The 21,839-nt window shown below is 42.4% G+C and overlaps 2 protein-coding genes and 1 pseudogene across 3 annotated transcripts; all 3 read right to left on the bottom strand.

Moving 5' to 3' along the window:
• Positions 1 to 565: 565 nt before the first annotated feature.
• Positions 566 to 14,967, bottom strand: pus7l (pseudouridine synthase 7 like). The gene is made up of 9 exons (XM_088347998.1): positions 13,851 to 14,967; positions 13,105 to 13,264; positions 9,664 to 9,880; positions 9,500 to 9,598; positions 4,128 to 4,209; positions 3,308 to 3,473; positions 3,116 to 3,236; positions 1,200 to 1,253; positions 566 to 1,128 (listed from the first exon to the last, which is right to left on the bottom strand). Exons 1-9 carry the CDS (start codon positions 14,638 to 14,640, stop codon positions 766 to 768), a joined length of 2,052 nt encoding a protein of 683 aa, XP_088204124.1. The 5' UTR covers positions 14,641 to 14,967; the 3' UTR covers positions 566 to 765.
• Positions 14,968 to 17,097: 2,130 nt separating this feature from the next.
• LOC148357182 (U2 spliceosomal RNA) lies at positions 17,098 to 17,251 on the bottom strand (annotated as a pseudogene).
• Positions 17,252 to 17,824: 573 nt separating this feature from the next.
• On the bottom strand, positions 17,825 to 20,700 carry phax (phosphorylated adaptor for RNA export). Of its 2 annotated transcripts, none has more exons than XM_088347302.1 (2): positions 20,536 to 20,700; positions 17,825 to 19,346 (listed from the first exon to the last, which is right to left on the bottom strand). In XM_088347302.1, the coding sequence occupies exon 2, from the start codon at positions 19,322 to 19,324 to the stop codon at positions 18,113 to 18,115; it is 1,212 nt and encodes a 403-aa protein (XP_088203428.1). In that variant the 5' UTR covers positions 19,325 to 19,346; positions 20,536 to 20,700; the 3' UTR covers positions 17,825 to 18,112. The 2 variants fall into 2 exon arrangements, with proteins under 2 accessions (XP_088203428.1, XP_088203427.1); XM_088347301.1 differs by having other exon boundaries at positions 17,825 to 19,326.
• Between the last annotated feature and the right edge of the window lie 1,139 nt (positions 20,701 to 21,839).

Genomic DNA, 21,839 nt, shown 5'->3' with positions numbered 1-21,839 from the left:
CCCCGGGAAACGCCGCAGAATGCGATGCACCCAGGGGGGATGCAGTGATCATGCAGTGGAACCAAATTGAGCCTTGCCGGTGACGACTCGGCCGCACCGGTGTGTCGGGGCAACCGCTCGCCCGACTCCTAAATCCCGGTCCTCTGGCTCCTGGCGCTTGGAAGCACATGACCAGCTGGGCGATCCCGTGACGGATGTTTGCACCCGACTGCAGCCACAACGGGTTCAGGACATCAGCCAGGCAACCCCATAACAGAGGTCGGCGCCCAACTGCTGCCGTTATTTCTGCTGCGTCCACCGACGCAACAAGTTAGCTGGGCATCCTCTGCCACATTCCCTGGTACTTGAAATCCCTCAACCAAAACAGGTTAAACCTACACTTTCCTATCCCAAAGCTACTTGTACAACAACAGCGGGTCAGACACTGACTGTACGTAAAGCTCCAACGTAATGCTGCATTTCGAAAACGCGGCAACCTGAATATCCGACCAACAGAATGCATTTTTCAGGCAGAGAACGATTAAATCGGAGAAAATTAAAAATAATTTTTCGATACAACGTTACATACTTTTGCTGTTTTACTTATTGTACAGTACAGTTCATTACCTCTATCGCGCAGATAAGACAAGGGAAAATTAAGACATTTGAATGTAAAATTGAAGACTTGTAGACAAAATGTATGACCTTTTCAATGCCTTAATTTGCGGTTATCAAATTCAAGACTTTTTTAGGTTTTCAAGACCATGGGGGAACCCTGGCAAACATCTAGAGATCGCACTTCATGATCTCCCGCAGGCAGATGGTAGCATAGCATGAAGATTCCAAGTCAAAGTTCAAAGTCAGAGTGAGCGTTTGGCGCTTTCCGTCTTCAGTCGACGTCTCCAAATGTCCTTCACTGCTGTTCCCTGCTACTTCTTGTCCTCTTCCCGCCTCGTTGGTGTGGAGCTGGTAGTGAAGGTTACACAGGTTGGCCAGTAGGGGGCGGTAGCAGCCTGGCAGGTTCAGCTTTAGGCCGCCCACTCGGAAGCGGCAGTTGTCCAGCCCATCTCTGGCTAGTCTTTCCTGGTACCATGTGCCCATGGCGTTCTCGGGGTACTTGACCGTATTTCCCGGCATCGGAAGTAGCACCTGTGGAAGTCATGTAAATACAGGATGACCGGATAACAAAAATGATAGAAAGTGCAGGTTCGACACTCCACCTGAGCGAGAGCGTAGACTCCCTGTGTTTCTTCCTGTTCTGTCACCACATGGATCTTGTAAAAAAAATAAAAACACAGAACGAAGCATTGTTTCCATTTCCCTGACTTTTAAATACAAAATTATATTTATAACCCCCCTGAAATATTAAAAGTACTCAGTCATAAAATGGGTGGAGCTTTTCTCTGCAAAGACCTGAGATGTCTTTACTGGAGTGAACAGATTTCTACATTTCGTATCGATCTAGTGCAGACATGTCAAACATTGTCTGACTTAATTTCGGCCCGCCATCAATTTTGGTGTGTGTCAAATAGAAAAGTGAACCACTAAGTCGTTTCTAGAAAAAGTTATGATTTTTCTTTTAAATAAATGCAAACCAAATGCTCTCTCTGGACGATCGAGGGCAGTGTTGAGTTTGTATACATGGAGATTTGGTTCAGGTGTAAAACTGCATTCTCTTAACTGAAAAAAATAAACAAAATGTTTTCTTTAGAATGGCTTCTGTAGGAGGACAAACATGACACAAAAACATTGAACGTTTTTCAATGCTGGAAAAATGTGTAGAATAAATATATCATTTCAACCAGTTGTGTAGACAAAAAGTGGTGTAGACCCTTAAGCGACCCCACGAAAATAATATTTGACACAGATGCGGAGATAGGCCAAGACAGACGGGGAAAAAAAAGACAAAAGTTTTCTCCCGAAAGCTAGGACGAGGAAGTTTGTCGAACCGTATATAGTACTTCACTGCGACCAAGAAAGGAGACGAGCAAGGACTGCTTGCTATGTTAAAAACATTGGCAGCGGACGGCACAAATAAATGAAGCTTTCCCTTGAAGACATTCAAACTTAATCACAGTGTGCCGACAGGCGTATATTTGGAGTGGACGGAGGTAATGTGTAGAAGTGGGTAGTAACAAGTTACCTTTACTCTGTTACATTTACTTGAGCAAGTTTTGGGACCTTTTTTACTTCTCGGAGTATTTCTATATCACTGTAATTTTTACTTTTAACTGAGTAGATTTGTGAAGAAGAAACTGTACTCTTACTCTGCTACATAAGGCTACATTGAACCCATTAAATCTCCTTATGCAAGATTCTCACGAGAACTTTACGAATGAGTCACGTTTCTTTAATTTAGTTTTGACCAGAGACCCAAACAGCGACCAGCTCGGTGGTCTTGCATGTAGGGCGCCAGCCCCGAGACTCGGAGGTTGCTGGTTCTAAGACCTACGACTTACAACCATTGCCTCCCTGCTCGGCATTTAGGGGTTGGAATTGGGGTATTTGGTTACCTAATGACTCCCGACACATCAGTTGGATTCAAATTGACCCATGAGAAACTCATTGTAAGAATGTGGTACAATTAAAACTGAAACTGAAAACAACCACCAGGTGGCATTTGTGAGCAGCATTATATTATACTGCCGGACAGTGGCTCACTCAGTCCATTTTCAGTTTACATCTATTTATCTAGACATTTACTATTTGTGTATTCTTAATGGAGACATTTTATTGATTTATATATTCAGTGAAATTTTAAACTGTATGGACGATTACAATTCGGCTTGTAATTTATTGTTGATTGGATGTACTTTAATGATTTGATTGAATGGTTGTTTTAAAGAAAAATCAACAAATAAGACAGTGCTACAATTACTCAATACTTTAGTAGTTTTTTACTTGAGTCAATTTTTTGGCTACTCTACACACCTCTGGTAACATGTCACCATGATCGAGCAATCGTTGTTTTGTCTCCACCTATATTATGTGATGACTTCAAAAATAAATTGATCGTTGGGGAGGTGACAGGAAATAATTAAGAAGCACTGGCGGCTAGGCTAACAATCGCTTTCATTGCAGTAGCTAACGGGCGACTGATCAATTTCAGGAGTACAATCACACTTCCAAACTCTACCTGAGCAGCTCTGCTTTCTCCGCAGTTTGTTTTGTCCACTTCCAGGGGAGATACCAGGTCTCCCTTCCGAACGCGGTGACCCAGGGTGGTCAACCTGTGCGCGACTGCCTCATTCCAAACTCTGTAATTTTCAAATCAAACGTGTTAACAAAGCCCTCTGGCAGGTTGAGATTGTCTTTTTTTGCTACTGACCTGCTGCAGTAGGCATGCGGGTAGAAGACTCTCATGCCATGCGGCAAGCTGAGCCAAGCTTTGGTGCAACCCTCCAGACCGGTGCCGTAGCGGTTCAGGGCACGGAGCATTAGCCGCTCCCTGGCTTTGGACGCGGGCATTAACGCTAAGGACTCCTTCGCATTGTCTGCGGGGGGAATAATCATTAGTGTTTTGTAAATCATGCATCCAAAGAAAACGGAGGTACAATGATCGGGTATTTCCCAGGAGACAAAATTTGGAGTTACTTAAAGGGACCATGTGTTATATTTCCCCACTAGATTTCACTGTATTGTGTAGCACAAGGGTGGGCAAACTACAGCCAGGAGGCCCGTCAGGCATTATAACTTATTCAGTGCCATAACGTTTAAATATGTTTTCCCTGAGTGCCAAAAGGTAAAAATAATTTTACTGTTTGTTTTATTTTAGAAAAAAACCCTGCTCACTGCTCAGATTTCTATCCACACATCGAGGAGCCCCCACTCTCTACAATAGAGAAGTCACGTGGTGCATGATTTTCCAGAGGATGCGCTACATTAAACGTAGTCATTTTGATGGTAGGCTAACAGAGTTAATATAAAAACATTCAGCATGCTTCACATTCATTATAAGGCTTATAAAAGACTTAAAATTGTTCACGGCTCCGGACAGTTGTCCATTATGGCTTTTTCAACATTTTGGGTTGCCTACCCCTGCTTTGTCTCATTTGCTGCCATTGGTGGGAATAAAGGTCGCTATCATTTACTCTTGTCACAGCCATTGGTGGACGTAGATGTCAATGGCAGAGAATTGTTTGACTCACCAGTCCGCAGGAAGTGTCTTTTGGCTTGACTCGAAGCATCGTTGCCATCTTCGGGACTAAAGAACAAACGGACTGCATTTACCTGAACACAACACAAAGTTGTTGTTCTTTTAACTGTTTTTGGGATTTTTTTTTTAAACTCACATTCAAGGGCGATGTGGTTAACAACTTGAATCTCGATTTCTTCAGTCAGTCTGGGCAAGTGCACATTTAATCAAAAAATTATCCATTGAAATTAGGTTAAAAAAAATTAAGTTCAAAATGATTGGACAAAATATCAATTTTTTTTCAGTTTCAACAGGAAAAAAACGCAAAAAGCAAACTGCCAAACATTGAAAATCATATTTCAGAATGGATAAATAAATTTACAAAGACCAAAGTAATGTAACCAGAGATATTTTGTGATAAAGGGCTATACAAATAAATGTGACTTGACTTCTTAGACAAAAAGAACATGCATATAAAATCTGCTATTACTGCAAGTGTCCACCAGATAACACTAATACACCAAAATAACCAAGGAACAATCAAAATTGTCAATTGAAAAATGAGCATTCCTTGATATTTCGGGACTATAAGTTGCAGTTTTTTTCATAGTTGGGCCGGGGGAAAGACTTATACCCCAGTGAGACTTATATGTGAAATTATGAACACATTATTATACAGGGAGTGCAGAATTATTAGGCAAATGAGTATTTTGACCACATCATCCTCTTTATGCATGTTGTCTTACTCCAAGCCGTATAGGCTCGAAAGCCTACTACCAATTAAGCATATCAGGTGATGTGCATCTCTGTAATGAGAAGGGGTGTGGTCTAATGACATCAACACCCTATATCAGGTGTGCAAAATTATTAGGCAACTTCCTTTCCTTTGGCAAAATGGGTCAGAAGAGGGACTTGACAGGCTCTGAAAAGTCAAAAATAGTGAGATATCTTGCAGAGGGATGCAGCACTCTTAAAATTGCCAAGCTTCTGAAGCGTGATCATCGAACAATCAAGCGTTACATTCAAAATAGTCAACAGGGTCGCAAGAAGCGTGTAGAAAAACCAAGGCGCAAAATAACTGCCCGTGAACTGAGAAAAGTCAAGCGTACAACTGCCAAGATGCCACTTGCCACCAGTTTTGCCATATTTCAGAGCTGCAACATCACCGGAGTGCCCAAAAGCACAAGGTGTGCAATACTCAGAGACATGGCCAAGGTAAGAAAGGCTGAAAAACGACCACCACTGAACAAGACACACAAGCTGAAACGTCAAGACTGGGCCAAGAAAAATCTCAAGACGGATTTTTCTAAGGTTTTATGGACTGATGAAATGAGAGTGAGTCTTGATGGGCCAGATGGATGGGCCCGTGGCTGGATCGGTAAAGGGCAGAGAGCTCCAGTCCGCCTCAGACGCCAGCAAGGTGGAGGTGGGGTACTGGTATGGGCTGGTATCATCAAAGATGAGCTTGTGGGGCCTTTTCGGGTTGAGGATGGACTCAAGCTCAACTCCCAGTCCTACTGCCAGTTTCTGGAAGACACCTTCTTCAAGCAGTGGTACAGGAAGAAGTCCGCATCCTTCAAGAAAAACATGATTTTCATGCAGGACAACGCTCCATCACACGCATCCAAGTACTCCACAGCGTGGCTGGCAAGAAAGGGTCTAAAAGAAGAAAAACTAATGACATGGCCTCCTTGTTCACCTGATCTGAACCCCATAGAGAACCTGTGGTCCCTCATCAAATGTGAGATTTACAAGGAGGGAAAACAGTACACCTCTCTGAACAGTGTCTGGGAGGCTGTGGTTGCTGCTGCACGCAATGTTGATCGTGAACAGATCAAAGCACTGACAGAATCCATGGATGGCAGGCTTTTGAGTGTCCTTGCAAAGAAAGGTGGCTATATTGGTCACTGATTTGTTTTTGTTTTGTTTTTGAATGTCAGAAATGTATATTTGTGGATGTTGAGCTGTTATATTGGTTTCCCTGATGAAAATAAATAATTGAAATGGGTATACATTTGTTTTTTGTTAAGTTGCCTAATAATTATGCACAGTAATAGTCACCTGCACACACAGATATCCTCCTAAAATAGCTAAAACTAAAAAAGCCCCACTCCAACTTCCAAAATATTCAGCTTTGATATTAATGAGACTTTTGGGTTTATTAAGAACAACATGGTTGTTGTTCAATAATAAAATTAATCCTCAAAAATACAACTTGCCTAATAATTCTGCACTCCCTGTATGATTGAGTTTCCATCGTCTGCCTGTAGAGTAGGAGTTGTTTACAGGTAAAAGTGACACTGATGATGAAGATATGATTGGATTGAGTCAGTTGTAGTAATAATGATAATTTGGTAAGAATGTTCTTTATGCTAGAGTTATCTGAAGAACTCTTAGTTACTTTGTTACTAACGAGCGCGTCTAACATATGTACGCACGTTTAACATGTTCTCTATTTTTTTAATTTAAATTTTTTTATGATGACATGTTTTGGTGTTTGATTTGATTTTATCAAACAAATTTTCCCCCGAAATGCGACGTATACATGTTTTTTCGTCTTAATCATGCCCTTTTTGGCTGGGACTTATCATCTGGAGAGACTTGTAGTCCAGAAAATATGGTAATTAGCTCTTAATTGCTGTGGTAAACTACAAAAGATTCTAAAAGGTCTATCACTAACAAAATTGAACTTCTCCACATGCTATTGCAGGGGTTGGGATCCCAAATGGACTAAAATAATATTTTGTACCACAAAAAAAATCAAAAGCCTAATATTAACCTAATGGAGAAGGCAAGGTATATAAAAGATAATGTATACATGAATATTCATTGTAAAATGTTAAGAATGTTTGTTGCATGTTTGTCCTACGATAGAAACCATATCATTTTTCATTATCAAACATTTATTTAAAGCGCCAGGGAGTGCCAAAGAGCTGCATGCAGCTCTAGAGCTGTCTGTTGCCCACCCTTGTGCTAAAGGATGGTAAAAACATTTTTACGCCAGATCTTTGTTTTCTAATAATGTTCACATAATGGCGACAAATTATCATCTGAAGTAAAAAAAGTGGTGTCCTGAAATCATTTTAACCCCTCAATACTACCACAATATATATCAGAAAGTTTAATTAGAAAAGTATAATTTGACCGCTCCTCCATGATTCGACAGCTTATTGTGGTGGAGGAGTTTGTGTGTCCCAATGATCCTAGGAGCTATGTTGTCGGGGGCTTTAAGCCCCTGGTAGGATCACTCATGGCAAACAGGTTCCAGGTGAGGGGGCAGATAAAACACAGATCAGAAGACCCCTTATGACGACTCAAAACTTTGGTCCACAATCTCCCTCGCCCGGACGTGGATTACCGTGCCCTCCCTCTGGAGCCAGGCCTGGAGGTGGGGTCCACTGGCGGGGTCCTGTTGTGGCCTTGGCATGGTTGACACGCCTCTGCAACATCGCGTGGACATCGGGGACAGTGCCTCTGGATTGGCAGACTGGGGTGGTGGTTCCCCTTTTCAAGAAGAGTGTGTTACAACTACAGGGGAATCACACTTCTCAGCCTCCCTGGTAAGGTCTATTCAGGGTTACTGGAGAGAAGGGTCTGCCAAGATTCAAGAGGAGCAGTGTGATTTTCGTCCTGGCCGTGGAACACTGGACCAGCTCTACACCCTATGCAGGGTCCTTGAGGGTGCATGGGAGTTTGCCTATCCGGTCTACATCTGTTTTGTGGACTTGGAGAAGGCATTCGACCGTGTTCCTCAGGAGGCCTTGTGGGGGGTGCTTCGGGAGTATGGGGTACCGAAAGGCATATCCGGGCTGTGTGGTCCTTGTATGCCTGGTCTGTCACAGTCTGTGACATTGCCGGCAGTAAGTCAGATTCGTTTTCGGTGAGAGTTGGACTCCGCCAGGGCTGCCCTTTGTCACCGATTCTGTTCATAACTTTTATGGACAGAATTTGTAGGCGCAGCCTTGGTGGGGAAAGAGTCCGGTTTGGGAACCTCAGCATTGCATCACTACTTTTTGCAGATGATGAGGTGCTGTTGCTTTCCTCAGGTTGTGATCTTCAGCTCTCACTGGAACGATTCGAAGATGAGTGTAAAGCGGCCGGGATGAGGATCAGCACCTCTAAGTCCAAGACATTGACACTCAGCCGGAAAAGGGTGGCACGCTCCTTCCGGGTTGGGAATGAGATCTGGCCCCAAGTGGAGAATTACAAGTATTTTGGGGTCTTGTTCACAAGTGAGGACAGGATGGAACGAGAGATCGACAGACGGGTCAAGTCAGCGTCTGTCGTCATGCAGACCCTGTAGCAGTCAGTCACAGTGAAGAGGGAACTGAGCCGAAAGGCAAAGCTCTCAATCTACCGGTCGATCTACATTCCTACCCTCACCTAAGGTCATAAGTTGTGGGTTATGACCAAAAGAACACGATCGTGCCACAACGTAGAAATACGTTTTTTTTTTTTATTATTCCAAAGGCTTTAGTGCCTTTGATCAGTAAGTATCAAGCCTCTGTAAACTATTCCAGTATGATAAATCACCACTAGGTGACAGGAGTCTACACACGTTGTGCGTTGTTTTGTTTCCTGTGTCCGCAGCATGACAGTGTATCGAAAGCCTATAGGTCGTGTACAGGCAGTGTGGTGAGAAAAAAACAAAGATATAAGTATTAACCGATTAACGAATCAAAGCTTCATTCTTTCTAAAAAAATGAAACTCTCTTTGTCATCAATGTGGCAGAGAGGTAAGATGTTTTGTGTAACTCCGCGGCCGTGATGACGACCCAAATAATATGATCACGTCACCGGAAACATCGGGCACTGAAAAGTTCTTGCAGAGTTCATGCATAAGTTCAGTGTTCTTGCATTATAAAGTTATCTTGCAAGCAAAGTGCCCTTGTACTTATGGAAAGCGTTGTTTAGATATTGGACGTATCACAAATATACATTTAAAAAATGCTTGAAATGCATCCTTTCACAAAAAGACATTATCTCAGAAGTTTTCGAGGACACGAGTATTTACAAGAAACTTCGCAATCTTCAACTGTTGTATACTACACAATGATAAAAGCAAGCTACTTTTTTCTAATGGAAGATGAGGGTTGAAGCTTTATTTTTATATGCCCTACGCCTCTATAGCTACAAAGATAAATTTTCTGTAGGCCTTAAGAAAAAAAGGCAAATAGGAAAAAATTGGCTTGCACCGACACTTCCCGTTTGGGACAAACGTCTGGCATAGAATTAGTCAAAAAAAGAGGACCACATACGAGTCATTTAGCAAATTTGTAATTGGCAATTTTTAAAATTAATTAAGAATTCAATTATTTTGATTTATCGCCCAACCCTACCAAAAAATCTAATCAGACATGACTGAGTGAAGTGTTACAAACTCACCATATCTTCTTTGAGTAATGCAAGCCCGACCTGGTCGGACTGAACGCTTTGACCAGTTCCGAACCTCTGTGGCCCGTAATAGTTGACAAAACCGCTCACCTGCGCTCAGGCAAAAAAACAAGATGTCAACAGGTCGAGGTGGTTTTCCATCAAAACGTTCTCACCTTAACATTCTCCAGGGCTTCCTCCACCAAACTCGCAATTCGAAGTCTTCTTTCGGCGCCTGAATAGGCGTCACTAGCATCATGCGATCTTATGTTGCGGACCACCAGGTCGAAGTGGTTGCCCTGCAACCGTCCCAGTTTATGCGGCTCAGTCGCAGAGCGGATGTGGGAAAGGAGCATGCCTCGCTTCTCTAACTGTGATTTCTTTTCCATCAACCTAGGGGGGAAAAAAAACAACCTTTTTTGAGACAATAAAGGCAGGATTGAAAGACATATCCAAAGACAGGTTCTCCTGTTACATTAACTCGTATTAATTACCTTGATTTCTGCAACATATCAACTAGGGATCGACCAATATGGGTATTTAAGGTTCTATACCAATTATTCGTATCAAGAGGAGGCCATTAACATATAAGGAGCTGATATTCATTTGCTGTAAAACCTTATAATTGTCGTGAGAAGGGAGGTGTGAGAATTCTCCCATTGCGGTCCGCTGCGTATCGTAAGAGGCGACTAAAGTGGAGCAAGCGAGGGGCCTGGGGATCCTCTCCTCTCCATATCTACTCGCTAAGAGACAGCAAAGCAAAGAAAGGGGGGCAGGGAACCGAAAGGTCTCGCAAACCCTAGTTATAGGGTCACCAAACGTGAGAGGATGTGGAAGTAAAGAGACTGAGTGGAAGAAAGAGGAGATCGGAAGGATGATGACTAAAAGGAAGGTTGATGTGTTAGCCTTGAGTGAAAGAAAGATGACAGGAAAGGGTGAATTACAGCTTGGAGGTATGTATGGTAGAAAGTCTGGAGTTACGGGTGGACATGCTAGAAAAGGAGTGGCTGTGCTTGTGAGTGAGAAAGCAAAGGGAAAACTGGTGGAGTGGAAAGAGACATCTTTGAGATTGATGTGAGTGAGGTTAACGTATGGTGTAGAAGTATGGATATTTATAAGTGCATATGGACCTGGTTCAGAAAGAAGCGCTGAGGAGAGGAGTTCTGGAAGGACTTGTCCGAATGTGTGGCAAGTGCGAAAGAGGGCTGGAAAGTGGTAATACTAAGTGACCTGAATTCTGGAGTGGGTGATGGAAAGGTTGAAAATGTGGTTGGTAGATATGGAGTACAAGGAAGAAAGGAGAGTGGGAAGAAATTGATTGAGTTATGATTGGAAAATGAGTTGGTGATTGCAAATTCATTGTTTAAAAAAAGGGACATGAATAAGTATAACTTTGTCAGAGTGAATGGTGGTGAGATGGTGGACAGAGCACTGATGGTATTATGTAGTGGTTAGGAAAGGGATGTTAAGTAGATTGTTCGATGTGCATGTTTACAGAGGTGAAATGAGTGGTATGTTTGATCAATTTTTTATGGAAGGAAAACTGAGACTAAATGGATCGCGGTGTGCTAGTTATAAGAATAGTGCGAGGGAAGAGGCGATTTGTCAGAGTCTAATAAGGCAGAAAAGGAATGAGAGTTTAAAGAGAGACTAGAGGAAGAGTATGAACGGATTAGTAGAAGAGTAGTGGAGAGTATGGAAATGGAATGCAAGTGGTTTAAAGAGGCAGTGTTGAGGAGTGTGAAAGAAGTGTGTGGAATGAGAAAAGTTGGTGGGGTATTAGGAAAGGAAGTGAATGGTGCAATGATGAGGTCTCAGAGGCTGTGACAGAGAAGAGACGTGCCTTTGAGGAGTGGCTGCAAGATAAGAGTGGTGATGCGGATGAAAGGTATAAAGTGAAGAAAAGGTTGGTAAAAGCGGTAGTGGAAGCAGCAAAAAGGAAAGCAAAAGACGAATGGTGTCGAAAGATAGGAGTGAACATTGAGGAAAGGAGAAAAGTGTTCTGGAAAGAAGTGAAAAGAGTAAAAAAGAGCGAGTCTGGAAAGGAAGAGAAAGTGAAAGATAAGGATGGTAGATTGCTGTTTAGCGGAAGTGGAGTCAGGATGAGATGGGCAGAGTATTTTGAGTTGTTGATAACATGACTTAAATCAACTTGAAACAAAATGTGTATTGAAATTTCAACTGAGCTGGCAAATTGAAAAGTGTGGGCACTGCGGTTTTATACCCAGATTAACAAACTAATGTTATGGTAACAGCTAATCACTTTAGCGTGGCTTTTATGCTTTCTCTCTCTCAATTACAATAATAACATACACGCTTGATTGACTAAATAATGTTATGTTAATAACTAATATATCAGTCTCAATTTGAGCATGCTTCCGTAAATCAAGTAAACTTCACTTTTTACGCTATTTCCTAATCACACACATGCTTTTCTACCAAGGAATTTTTAAAAATCTCAATTTTATAAGCGGTCTTGATTCACAGGCTTGTCGGGACTCAGGGGTGAGTGGAGTGGGAGAGGCTTGGCTGTATCTGAGCGTAAATAATCAGCCCATCGAATAAATAAAAAATGTTGAAATCATTGTGCGTATTGGCAATACCCGTCAGTTTCCCATGTATCGGTGCAAATAATCCGCCCAGTATGCTGTAATGCATGTTAGTGTTAGCATTTAGCTAGCAAATATTTGCTAAATCTAATTTCATGGCTCAGTATTTATTTGTGTGTCAAACTAATGTTAACTAAACTTTAGGTTTAGTCATCATTATTTGATCAATCAATTGGGCGGCAGTAGCTCAGGAGGTAGAGCGGTCGTCTTGGGATCAAGGGATCCCAGTTAGAATCCCGGCTTGTCCGTGTTACATGTCGAAGTGTTCTTGGGTAAGACACTGAACCCCTAATACCACCCATAAGCAGGTTAGCATCTTACATGGCTGCAATACAAGGCCGCTATTGGGAAATGTGAAGCACACTGCAAAGCGCTTTGGGAAGTCATTGACTTGAAAAGCGCTATATAAATGCAGATCATTTCAATTACTGAAGTAATTAATTGCAATTAGTGCTGTGGTGAAGGAGGGATATATAGCAACTGTTTCCACTGTCTGCTCTGTCGGCTTTCTGCTTTTAGAGGACAATGTTAGTTCCCCAGGACTGGAAGGATGCAATCTCAGATTTCCGTATTCGGGTGATCAGAAGGTGTACACGGCGTGCGAGGAGATAACCTCTATGTTTGAAAATTTCTGCTTGTATGCCATCTGCTCCTGGGCTTTTCTTTTTTGTGTTCCTGCTTTGTTCTGTTTACTGTTCAACTCCTGGTAAAGGTTTGTTGTTGGTTTACAGGAATAAAAAAATATTTACTTGATTTTAAATAATTACAATGTTCATTCATTCAGCTATGTCTCTACTGAACGATGGATGTCCATTCATTGAGTCATGTCTCTACAGACCGAGCACTGTGCCTTATTGGTTTTTCCTCATAGTGAATGCAACTTTTTTGTAAATTAAACGAATATTCAACAAATCGTTTCATTAGTCAGTGACTAGTTGACTATTAAAATAGTTGTTAGTTGCAGCCATATCCAACACAAGACTAATTGTTTTGCTTCTTTGCTGTTACCGTTGAGGCGACACCTTCTTGACCACCATGGATTGATACGTGACTGCCCTCTTGTCCTTGATACCGGCGTAGGTGAAGTCTGAAGGCAGAACGCCAAGTGTGGCCGCCATGTAGCTGATGGCTTCCAGAGTCTCAAGGTTTTCCTTACACAGAGTGAACGCTGAAGAATGAAAGAAAGTGAGGAACTAAGACACAAGCACACGCTACTGAGTGATTCCCATTCCATTGAAAGTCCCTGCCGGGCCGCATGGATTTAATTGATCCCGCCAGAGTCTCATGAACTCGAATTATTAAAAGATGTAGTAATATTTTGAATACTAAATGTGAAGTTATTCAAAATAACTTTAAGATATCTCAGTATATAAAATATGTGCTTGCTTGCACCCTTTTTTTGTCCTCTCATTCGCTTCTATTTAATTTGTTTATTTGTTAATATGTGTGGTTTCGTCTTTTGCTGAGCTAATTTGTTGAATTTGTTGCTGATTTAAAAAAGGTGGGGTGCGGAGCACATTGAGCACAGGAATGAGTCAAGAAAGGAGAAAAAAAAGAAAAAGAAAACTAAAAAATGTGTCAAAGCAGGAAAATGATCCCAATTTGTACTCATCTTAATTATATTAACGACTCCAAAGCAGAGTGCATTGTCTATTACAGACAGAAGGTCCTGATTCAGTCCTTCAAAACTTAGGCAACCACCAGGGTCTCACAAAATTCTGTGGGAAACAATAGATTGTTCTTTGTTAGTTCACCTGTGTATACATCATCCTCCCTGCGCTCCTCTGCACTCCTTTTCTTGGGTCTGCCTCTCTCCCTTAGACGCACCGAGATGACCGTCCTCTCGCGTTCGTTGAAGCTCTTGGTCTCCACCAGTTTCCCGAACCGGCGGTTGAGGAAATGGTGGACGGCTGTGCGGCGCTCCTTGTCGTCGTCGGGATGGAACGTGTAGGTGGAGTCCTGCACTTTGGCGTCAATGAACCTAAAGAAGTCTTCCGCCTCCTCCTCCGTGACCAGCTGGGACAGCTCCCTGTAGTCTGGGTCTTCCCTCACTCTGATCTCAGGCTGGATGGTGACGGTCATAAGGAAGGGGAAGCGGTGTCTGACGGCCCGGTGAACGTTTGCACGTTGGTACTTATCGGTAAATGAGCCCAGGGAGAGTTCCTTGTGGCCGGACTTTTCGCCATCGTCCGCCTCGTCTCGGAGACTCACTACAAACTGCTCTAGCTGTTCGCTTACCACTCGACCTAAGACCATACTCAGGTCCAAACCTTCAGGGCTTGATAGAGTTAAATCGAACCTGCAGTCACCTGAGAAGTCAGCCTCTTCTGACCCATGGGGGTTCTGATCTGGTTTATAGGTCCCACCGATCTTGTCCGAGCAGTGTGGGACCTGCGTCGCTGCACCTGAGGTCACCTGCCGTCCGTCGATGTCTATTTCCGTCACTACAAAGTCTCTAATGAACTTTTTAATGTTACCGAGAAACCCTTCGTGGTTTGATAAAAAGCACGCAGGCACACTGGTAACATCGCCGAATTGCTTCATAGCAATGGAATCTCGGAAATATCTGCGCAGCAGAACTTAACGTGCATAAACGCGAGCGTTTTGGTCCCAGGAGAGGTTACAAAGCTATTAACAGCAGAAGCTTCATATTTCATGCGTAAGAACCCCGTAACATAAAGGAGTCAACACATAAAAATTGCCTCCAGTTACTCCCCAGAGAGAAAAGCGGCGTACATTCCAAAATAACACGGTTAATGAGCCAAAACATGAGAAAAACGTCAACTGAGGGAGCAACGTGTTTTTGAGTAGCCCGCTTGCGGATGGGTGTAAACAACAACACCGCTCGCGAAAGATTCTACTTCCGGGTCATGTGGCTTGCCGTGTGACTCCATTGTCTTAAAGGGGCAGTTACCAGGAAGCTAATCCGGGTCAATGTTGCAAACGTAAACAATGTGCTAACAAATTAAGAATATTTATAAAAGCATTATTGAAGCCCAATAGCACTTTTGTCTAATGCGAGCGAAAACTAGTGCTACAGTACGCAACAACATGGCGGTGGTTTAAGTATAGGGATTCCACTTATGTAAAAAAATACAATATTTCTTGACCCATAATTTTTGGTTAACAAAAACAAAATTGGTATCATGGTTCATGTATAATTGCCTAGTATTCAAATACACGTTTTGTTTTACTGAATAAAAGTTATGACATTTTATTTTACCCCTATGTTCCAGTTCGGGGCATTCGCTCGGAAAATGCTGGTCTACTGGTGATCCCAAGAACCAAGAAGAGATCCGAAGGTTCGAGAGCCTTTTCCATTCAGGCCCCTGTGCTGTCGAATGCTCTGCCCCCTGTGATTCGATCTGCAACCTCAGTGGAACTGTTTAAATATAGGCTTAAAACACACTTATATTCTATAGCTTATGAATGACCTTTGTTTCATGTTGACAATATCGGTGTATTATTTGTTATTGCAACATCCGTTGCAGCCTGGTCATCCTAGAAGGGGGTTTCCCTCATGTGCGGTTCCTTTTTTGAGTTTTTTTCATTTTTCTCATGATGAAGTTTCTGAGTTTTTCCTTGGCCTCATGTAGGTTTTATATCAGGGGATAGTGTAATGATAGTCATTAGTTTGCATAATATGTGGTCTATGCAGCCCTTTGAGACTCCTTGTGATTAAGGGCTATGAGTTGACTTGAATCGACCACGAGGAGGCAGTAAATATTACACACTGCCCCTTTAAATAGTTATTTATGCTGGTACAAATTATGCCCATAGCAGCAAGATGTCAGGCAATTATGTCAGCTCCTTTTAGGGCGTGGGGGCCAATGCTATGTGAAATTAATTCTAACTTTTCAACCTGCGAGGATTTTTTTCACAAGTTAAAGTTTATATGATAGTAAATGGGGCAGCATGGTGAGACAGTGGCTAGCGCGTGTGCAGGCACAGTTCTATGGTCTTGGGAACCTCCTGTGTGGTTTCAAATCCAGCTACCGGACTTCCTGTGCGGAGTTTGTATGTTCTCCCTGTGCTTGCGTGGGTTTCCTCCGGGCACTCCGGTTTCCTCCCACATTCTAAAGACATGCATTTCAGGTGAATTGTCCCTAGGTGTGAATGGGCAAGCGAGTTGTCTGTCCCTGTGTGCCCTGCGATTGGCTGGCAACCAGTTCAGGGTGTCCCCTGCCCACTGCCCGATGATTGCTGGGATGGGCTTCAGCACCCCGCAACCCTACTGAGGATAAGCGGTGCAGCTAATGAGATGAGATGAAAAGATTTTGCCACTAGGATATGCGAAATAATTCTAAATGTCCCTTTACAGTCAATAAATAAATGCCAAAATAACATTTTTTCTTTATTTAAAAGTAATTATGAATTGTTTTCAATCGTTATTCTATGGATCTAAACTTTAGATTCTAAAGAATCTAATCAATTTATAATGGGTATGAAATCCTTTATACCTGCAACAATTTATAATGTATTCCTTTAGGGTAGAATACAAGTTATGACAATGCTGTGGGATAGTGGCACATTTTTTATATGCAATGAAGGAAGGGAAAAAGTTACTGGAGGTTAGATGCATAATTCAATATCACCACTTAAAGCATAATTTATGATCTTTTTTTTGTGTTTGTTTAATTAACTCCATGTTCTATAATTTTTAGGGGGGTCATTCATTTAATTTTGTGATTTTTTTTTGTCCTACTCGTTTTATTCACAATAATTGTGAACTCTTCGCAATGACCTTGAAGTAGATATTTTTTTTATTATTGTAAATAGGCTACATTAATTATTTTAACATAGATACAAAAATATACAAAACAGTCATTTTACTGGACAAAGGGGGGGAGGGGGGGGGTTAAGGGTTATTGTTCTATCTTCGTTATTCATTATCCGTTATCGGTCAGTTCATAATACGCTACAAAGCCTAGGAGCCGGGACACTTACTCTCAGCCAAAAGGCCAAGCTAAGGTCCTAGCCCTAAAGCCTTGCTGCGATCATAGCGAATGCACCGTTCCCGGAGGTACTGCAATACCGGGCCGATGCGTGGAGTGGACAGAGCAAGCTCTTATTCCATCTCCGGATTGCAAAAATCAAAGATCATGGCAAAGGCCAAGCTAAGGACTGACATAGCATCAAAGCCAGGCCAAGTTAAGGTCCCGGCTTCAAAAGGCAAAGCTAAGAACCTAGCATCAAAGCCTTGCTGAATATGAAGTACACAGTCCAATAACAAAAGGGCCTTTAATATGTCACAAATTAAAATACATAGTGTAATTCCTTTCAAGTTTGTTTTTCAACAGATATGCGTGCTGGTAGGGTGTATTGGTAATGGTAATATGAATCAAACACTTTTTGAATTATATGTTTTATAACATTTTATATTTATAATCACTCAGTGTGAAACGTGGGCCTGTTTGAATTAACAGAGAATTGATATCCTAGCACAAATTGATGAAAGACACACACAAGCTTTTCCTCCACAGCTCTGTCTTTCCCACATTGATTGAAATGTCTCCAAGCACAAGGCAACTAGCTACCTGCTGCTGCCGTTAATGGTACAGAAAAGTACATGAATTCTCTGCCAGCGCTAGACCACACAGGTACACATATTGGATAATTTCCCATGGCTGCGGCACAGCGGTTGAAAAACACTCATCTGGAGAGCAAACTATACTTTGTTTTACCTTAATTTTGATGACCTCTGCCTCACAATGATTTACTTTAAACATCTTTTGATGACTTGTCTTTATTCCAGCAGTAAATCACATATTAAACAAATACGGTTTGAAAAACATTACCAAAACCTTAGGAGGTCCAACATTGTCAACATGCTATAAGTGATTGAGGTTAAATCAAAAACTTGTTTAGATGCCATATTTAAAAAAGAAAATGTGATCTTAACTTGTTAGTCAACATTTAATGTACAGTAAATTAGTCTAACCCAGAAATGTGGAATTTAAAAGTCTGACAAGATGGATTACTGCTTTGGTAAACTTTTTTTTTTGTCAGGCAATTTTCAAAAGACTTCCAAGTCTCCAGAGTTGTACACAACCGGCGTCTCCTCCGTCCCTGCTGCCTGCTCTTCTTCTCGTCTCTCCTCTTCTTCCTTTGCGGCCTCTTCTAGCGCCTCCAAGGCCTCATTGGTGTCGCTGGCAAATGTCTCCCTGGACACGTCATCGTGCTCCTGCAGGTTGAGTGTGCCAATGGCCTGCTTCATCTTCTTGGCCACTAGGTGCCGCCTCCTTTTCTGGGCGGCTTTCTTGCTTTTCTGCTCTTGCTGACTCTCGTCGAAAAAGATCTCACGCGTCTGAGCCCGAGAGATGCTGGGTGTGTTCTTTAGAAGATTGAGGTAAACCCCACCGGGCGTGCGTCGTCTGCTTCCATCCATGGTGTAAACGCCTCCATTTTCCTCCAATGTGGCCGTCTCACACAACAGTTCGATGGCTTTTTTGGCCCCCACAACTCTCACCACACGTTGGATCAGGTCTTTTTTGGGCTCTTGCAGCCTGTACACAATCTCATCCACCACTTTTTCCTCTGGGTCATCTTCAGTGATCTCGTAGCGGCCTTTAATGTCCATCTCAGCTAAAGGGCCTAGTCTCTCTTTGACTGGTCTTTTTCTTTTCATGTCACCTCCTGCTTTCTCCTCTGATCTATTGCCCCTCATGTAATCCTCTAACTGGTCGTCCAGCATTTTCACTTCTGCTTCATCTTGTGACTGCTTCTCCATCTGCCTTTCTTTCTCCATGATTTTCTGAGCCATGACGTAGTTGTAGGTCTCCACGTTTCTGTCAGACATGCAAATCTCGCCCTCCATGCCAAAAACGCACAGTTCTGCGGCTATTGCGTCTTGGCATTGCTCTTGCACCACTGAACCCCAAATGTTGTTCACCTTACGGCCTCGCATTGGGCAGGCACTGCCGTTCTGTGTCGGTCGGGCAATACTTGCGGGAGGTTGGCGAATGTTGGATACTTTTTGGCGCTTGCGACGCCATGAGGCACAATCATCATCAGACGAGTCTTGGTCGCTGTCACTAGACACGGCCCCCCGAGTGGAGGTTCTATAAGAGGTCGCCAGTGGAAAAGTGCTACTGGTTCTGTTTTGTAAAGATTGGACGCCGAAGGCTGGATGTTGGCTGGGTCGAGTTGGTGCTGCCGCTGTGGAGGGTTTCATCTCAGACTCTGAACCAGAGCTGGAAATTTCTCCGTCTTCTAGATCGACGTCCATATCTCAAAGGAAGAACAAAATTCTGTGAATTAACAGAAAAGAACACTCCATGTTTGCTTCCATCAGGGTTCGTACGGCTTTTTCATGGCCAAATTCAAGCACGTTCAAGGCCAATTTTACAATATTTCCAGTACCATTTAAGAGGAAATCTGGTGTGAATCGAGTGTTTTGCAGAGCCACAAATATATCTGCAATTTACATACGGGATTTTTAATCTTGTGTGTGTATCAAAATATAAGATTTTTATATCTTGAGTAAATCACGAATATATTTTGGGATCTGAACAACACATGTGTATATTTTTGAGACAAATCTTTCCCTGTATAGGTGTCGGGTAAAAATGAAAGTATTATGAATGTATGTAGCTTCCTTTTTGAGTTTCAAGTTTTTCCCATTACAATTTACCACCAGGAAACGCTACCTCAATTTTCTACATAGCTCTAAATGAATGTCCACAACTGATACATAATCACTGCACTAATACACATTTTATGGTGTAGCAAATTGTAAGCAAAGAAAATAGTCATAGTTAAGCTAGTCACCTCCATGAGTTATCTTTCATATCACTGGAAAGCGCTGCCTCTCCCGTTGTGAAGTATTGCATCTCTTTTTTGAATTATTTGATGCACTAGTACTAATGCACCTGTAGGTGGAGATGACGCTTCAAATGGCAACGCCATCCAATCACAGCTGCAGTGTTTATGTTTTTATTTTTCTTCGTTTAATGCTTAGTATGTCGACTTGCGAGCCAGACTGTTAAAAAACATGGCAATAATTTCAAGCACTTGACCCAAAATTCAAGCATTTTCCGGACTTTGAAACTACATCATTAAAATTCAAGCATTTTCCTTGATTTCAAGCACCCGTCCGAACCCTCTATCTTTGACAGAACTTCCCAAGGGCGTAGTTTTGGCATGGCCGGAAGGGATATTTCCCCACCACTATCAATCTATCATTGTTTGCCCCACCAATATTATGTGAACACGTAAAAAGCATGAGCTATGTGCCCACCAATATCAAGCAATCATTGTTTTGACCCCACTGATATTACGTGGGCATGTAACAAACCGCCAGAATATCGAACAATCAATGTTTTGTCCCCATTGTGTTGCATGTGTAATCACTCCAAAAATGCGTTATGTCCCCACCAATGCCAAGATCAAACATACACCCTTGCTTTCATCACAGAAATATACGAATCACTAAAATACCTGCAAATAGATGCACGCTATTGATACGCAGCCACGCGGATCTGCGTTCAAAAGTAGTTTATCAGAGTTAGCCGTGAAATGAACATAAACTATCCAGACTCTTAACTTGCGATATTAGCCGGGGTAAATTGGCGCTTTGCTAAAGCCTCACTTCCGATTTCCTGTCCAACAGTTTCAAAATAAAATGCGTGTTCTCTTCGCGCCGCGGTCAAACGTCACATTGCCTTTTGTTTTGTCAGTCTCCTTAAAAATAAATGTAATTCGATTGTAGATGGTCTGCATTTACATAGTGCTTTTCAAGTGAAGACCCCCCCAAAGCGCTTTACAATGTGCTCCACACATACCCATTCACATACACACTCAGACACCAATAGGAAAGCAGCCATGCAAGGCTGCTGATGGGGGGCACTAGGGATTCAGTGTCTTGCCCAAAGACACGTCGACATATAACAGAAAGGAGCCAGGAATCGAACCCGCGACCTCTTGATCCCAAGACGAGCGCCCTACCTCCTGAGCTATCATTAATAAGGTCTGCCTTCCGGAGTCTCAAATCCCCAAGAATTTTACGATGATGGCAGAAAAAAATAGGTCATGGATATTACCTCATTTGCATTCAATATTTTTTAGAATGTTTAAAACCCGGCTAGAATTGGTAAGATGAAAATGTGTGAGGGAAACCAGGCATTCTTGGACGTACTTCAATAAATTCAGTACTTAACGATCAGCGTCGTGATCAGCTTCGCAACCTCATAGCTCACCTTTGTAGCCTCTTCATTTGACTCGCAGGGTCTCGTGAAAAAGCGCCGATGTGCTGTAAAACTGCTTCCAGTGGCTTCACCTTTTTAGAGCGTTCTTTTCCAGTTGGCTTTTTGTGATCAGCATGTTATGTCTGGCGGCGACTCTTGATATAACATTCTTTGACCCAGTTGTTTCGTATTTCGGTGAAAATATACTCCAATTTCCACCAGTCCCAGAAGCAGCCACCCTCACAATAGACTTTCCTTTTTTTTATTTACAGTAGTCATGTCAGAAATGGGGTAGGCTAGAATTCTTACAGAATGCCAAGGGCAAGGCAGCCAATGTGATTTTTGTTGTTGTACAATGTATTTTAAACTAGGGTCAACATTACCGGCAGGTCGCATATCATTAATCTTATGATATAGGGCACAGCCCAGTAAACATTAAATCAGTGGCCGAAACTGGCCCCCGGGCCGGACCCTGGACACATGGCTCCTCAATACACTTCAAAATATCTTATTCTACATTTACCGGATGTGACATTTTTTAACGCTTTATTGAACAAA

The sequence above is a fragment of the Urocampus carinirostris genome, chromosome 11, assembly GCF_059441175.1.
Source record: "Urocampus carinirostris isolate Australia breed hairy pipefish chromosome 11, RoL_Ucar_1.0, whole genome shotgun sequence".
Taxonomy (NCBI): Eukaryota; Metazoa; Chordata; class Actinopteri; order Syngnathiformes; family Syngnathidae; genus Urocampus; species Urocampus carinirostris.
The sequence above is the reverse complement of the archived record's forward strand: the minus strand, read 5'-3'. Positions and strand labels throughout refer to the sequence as shown.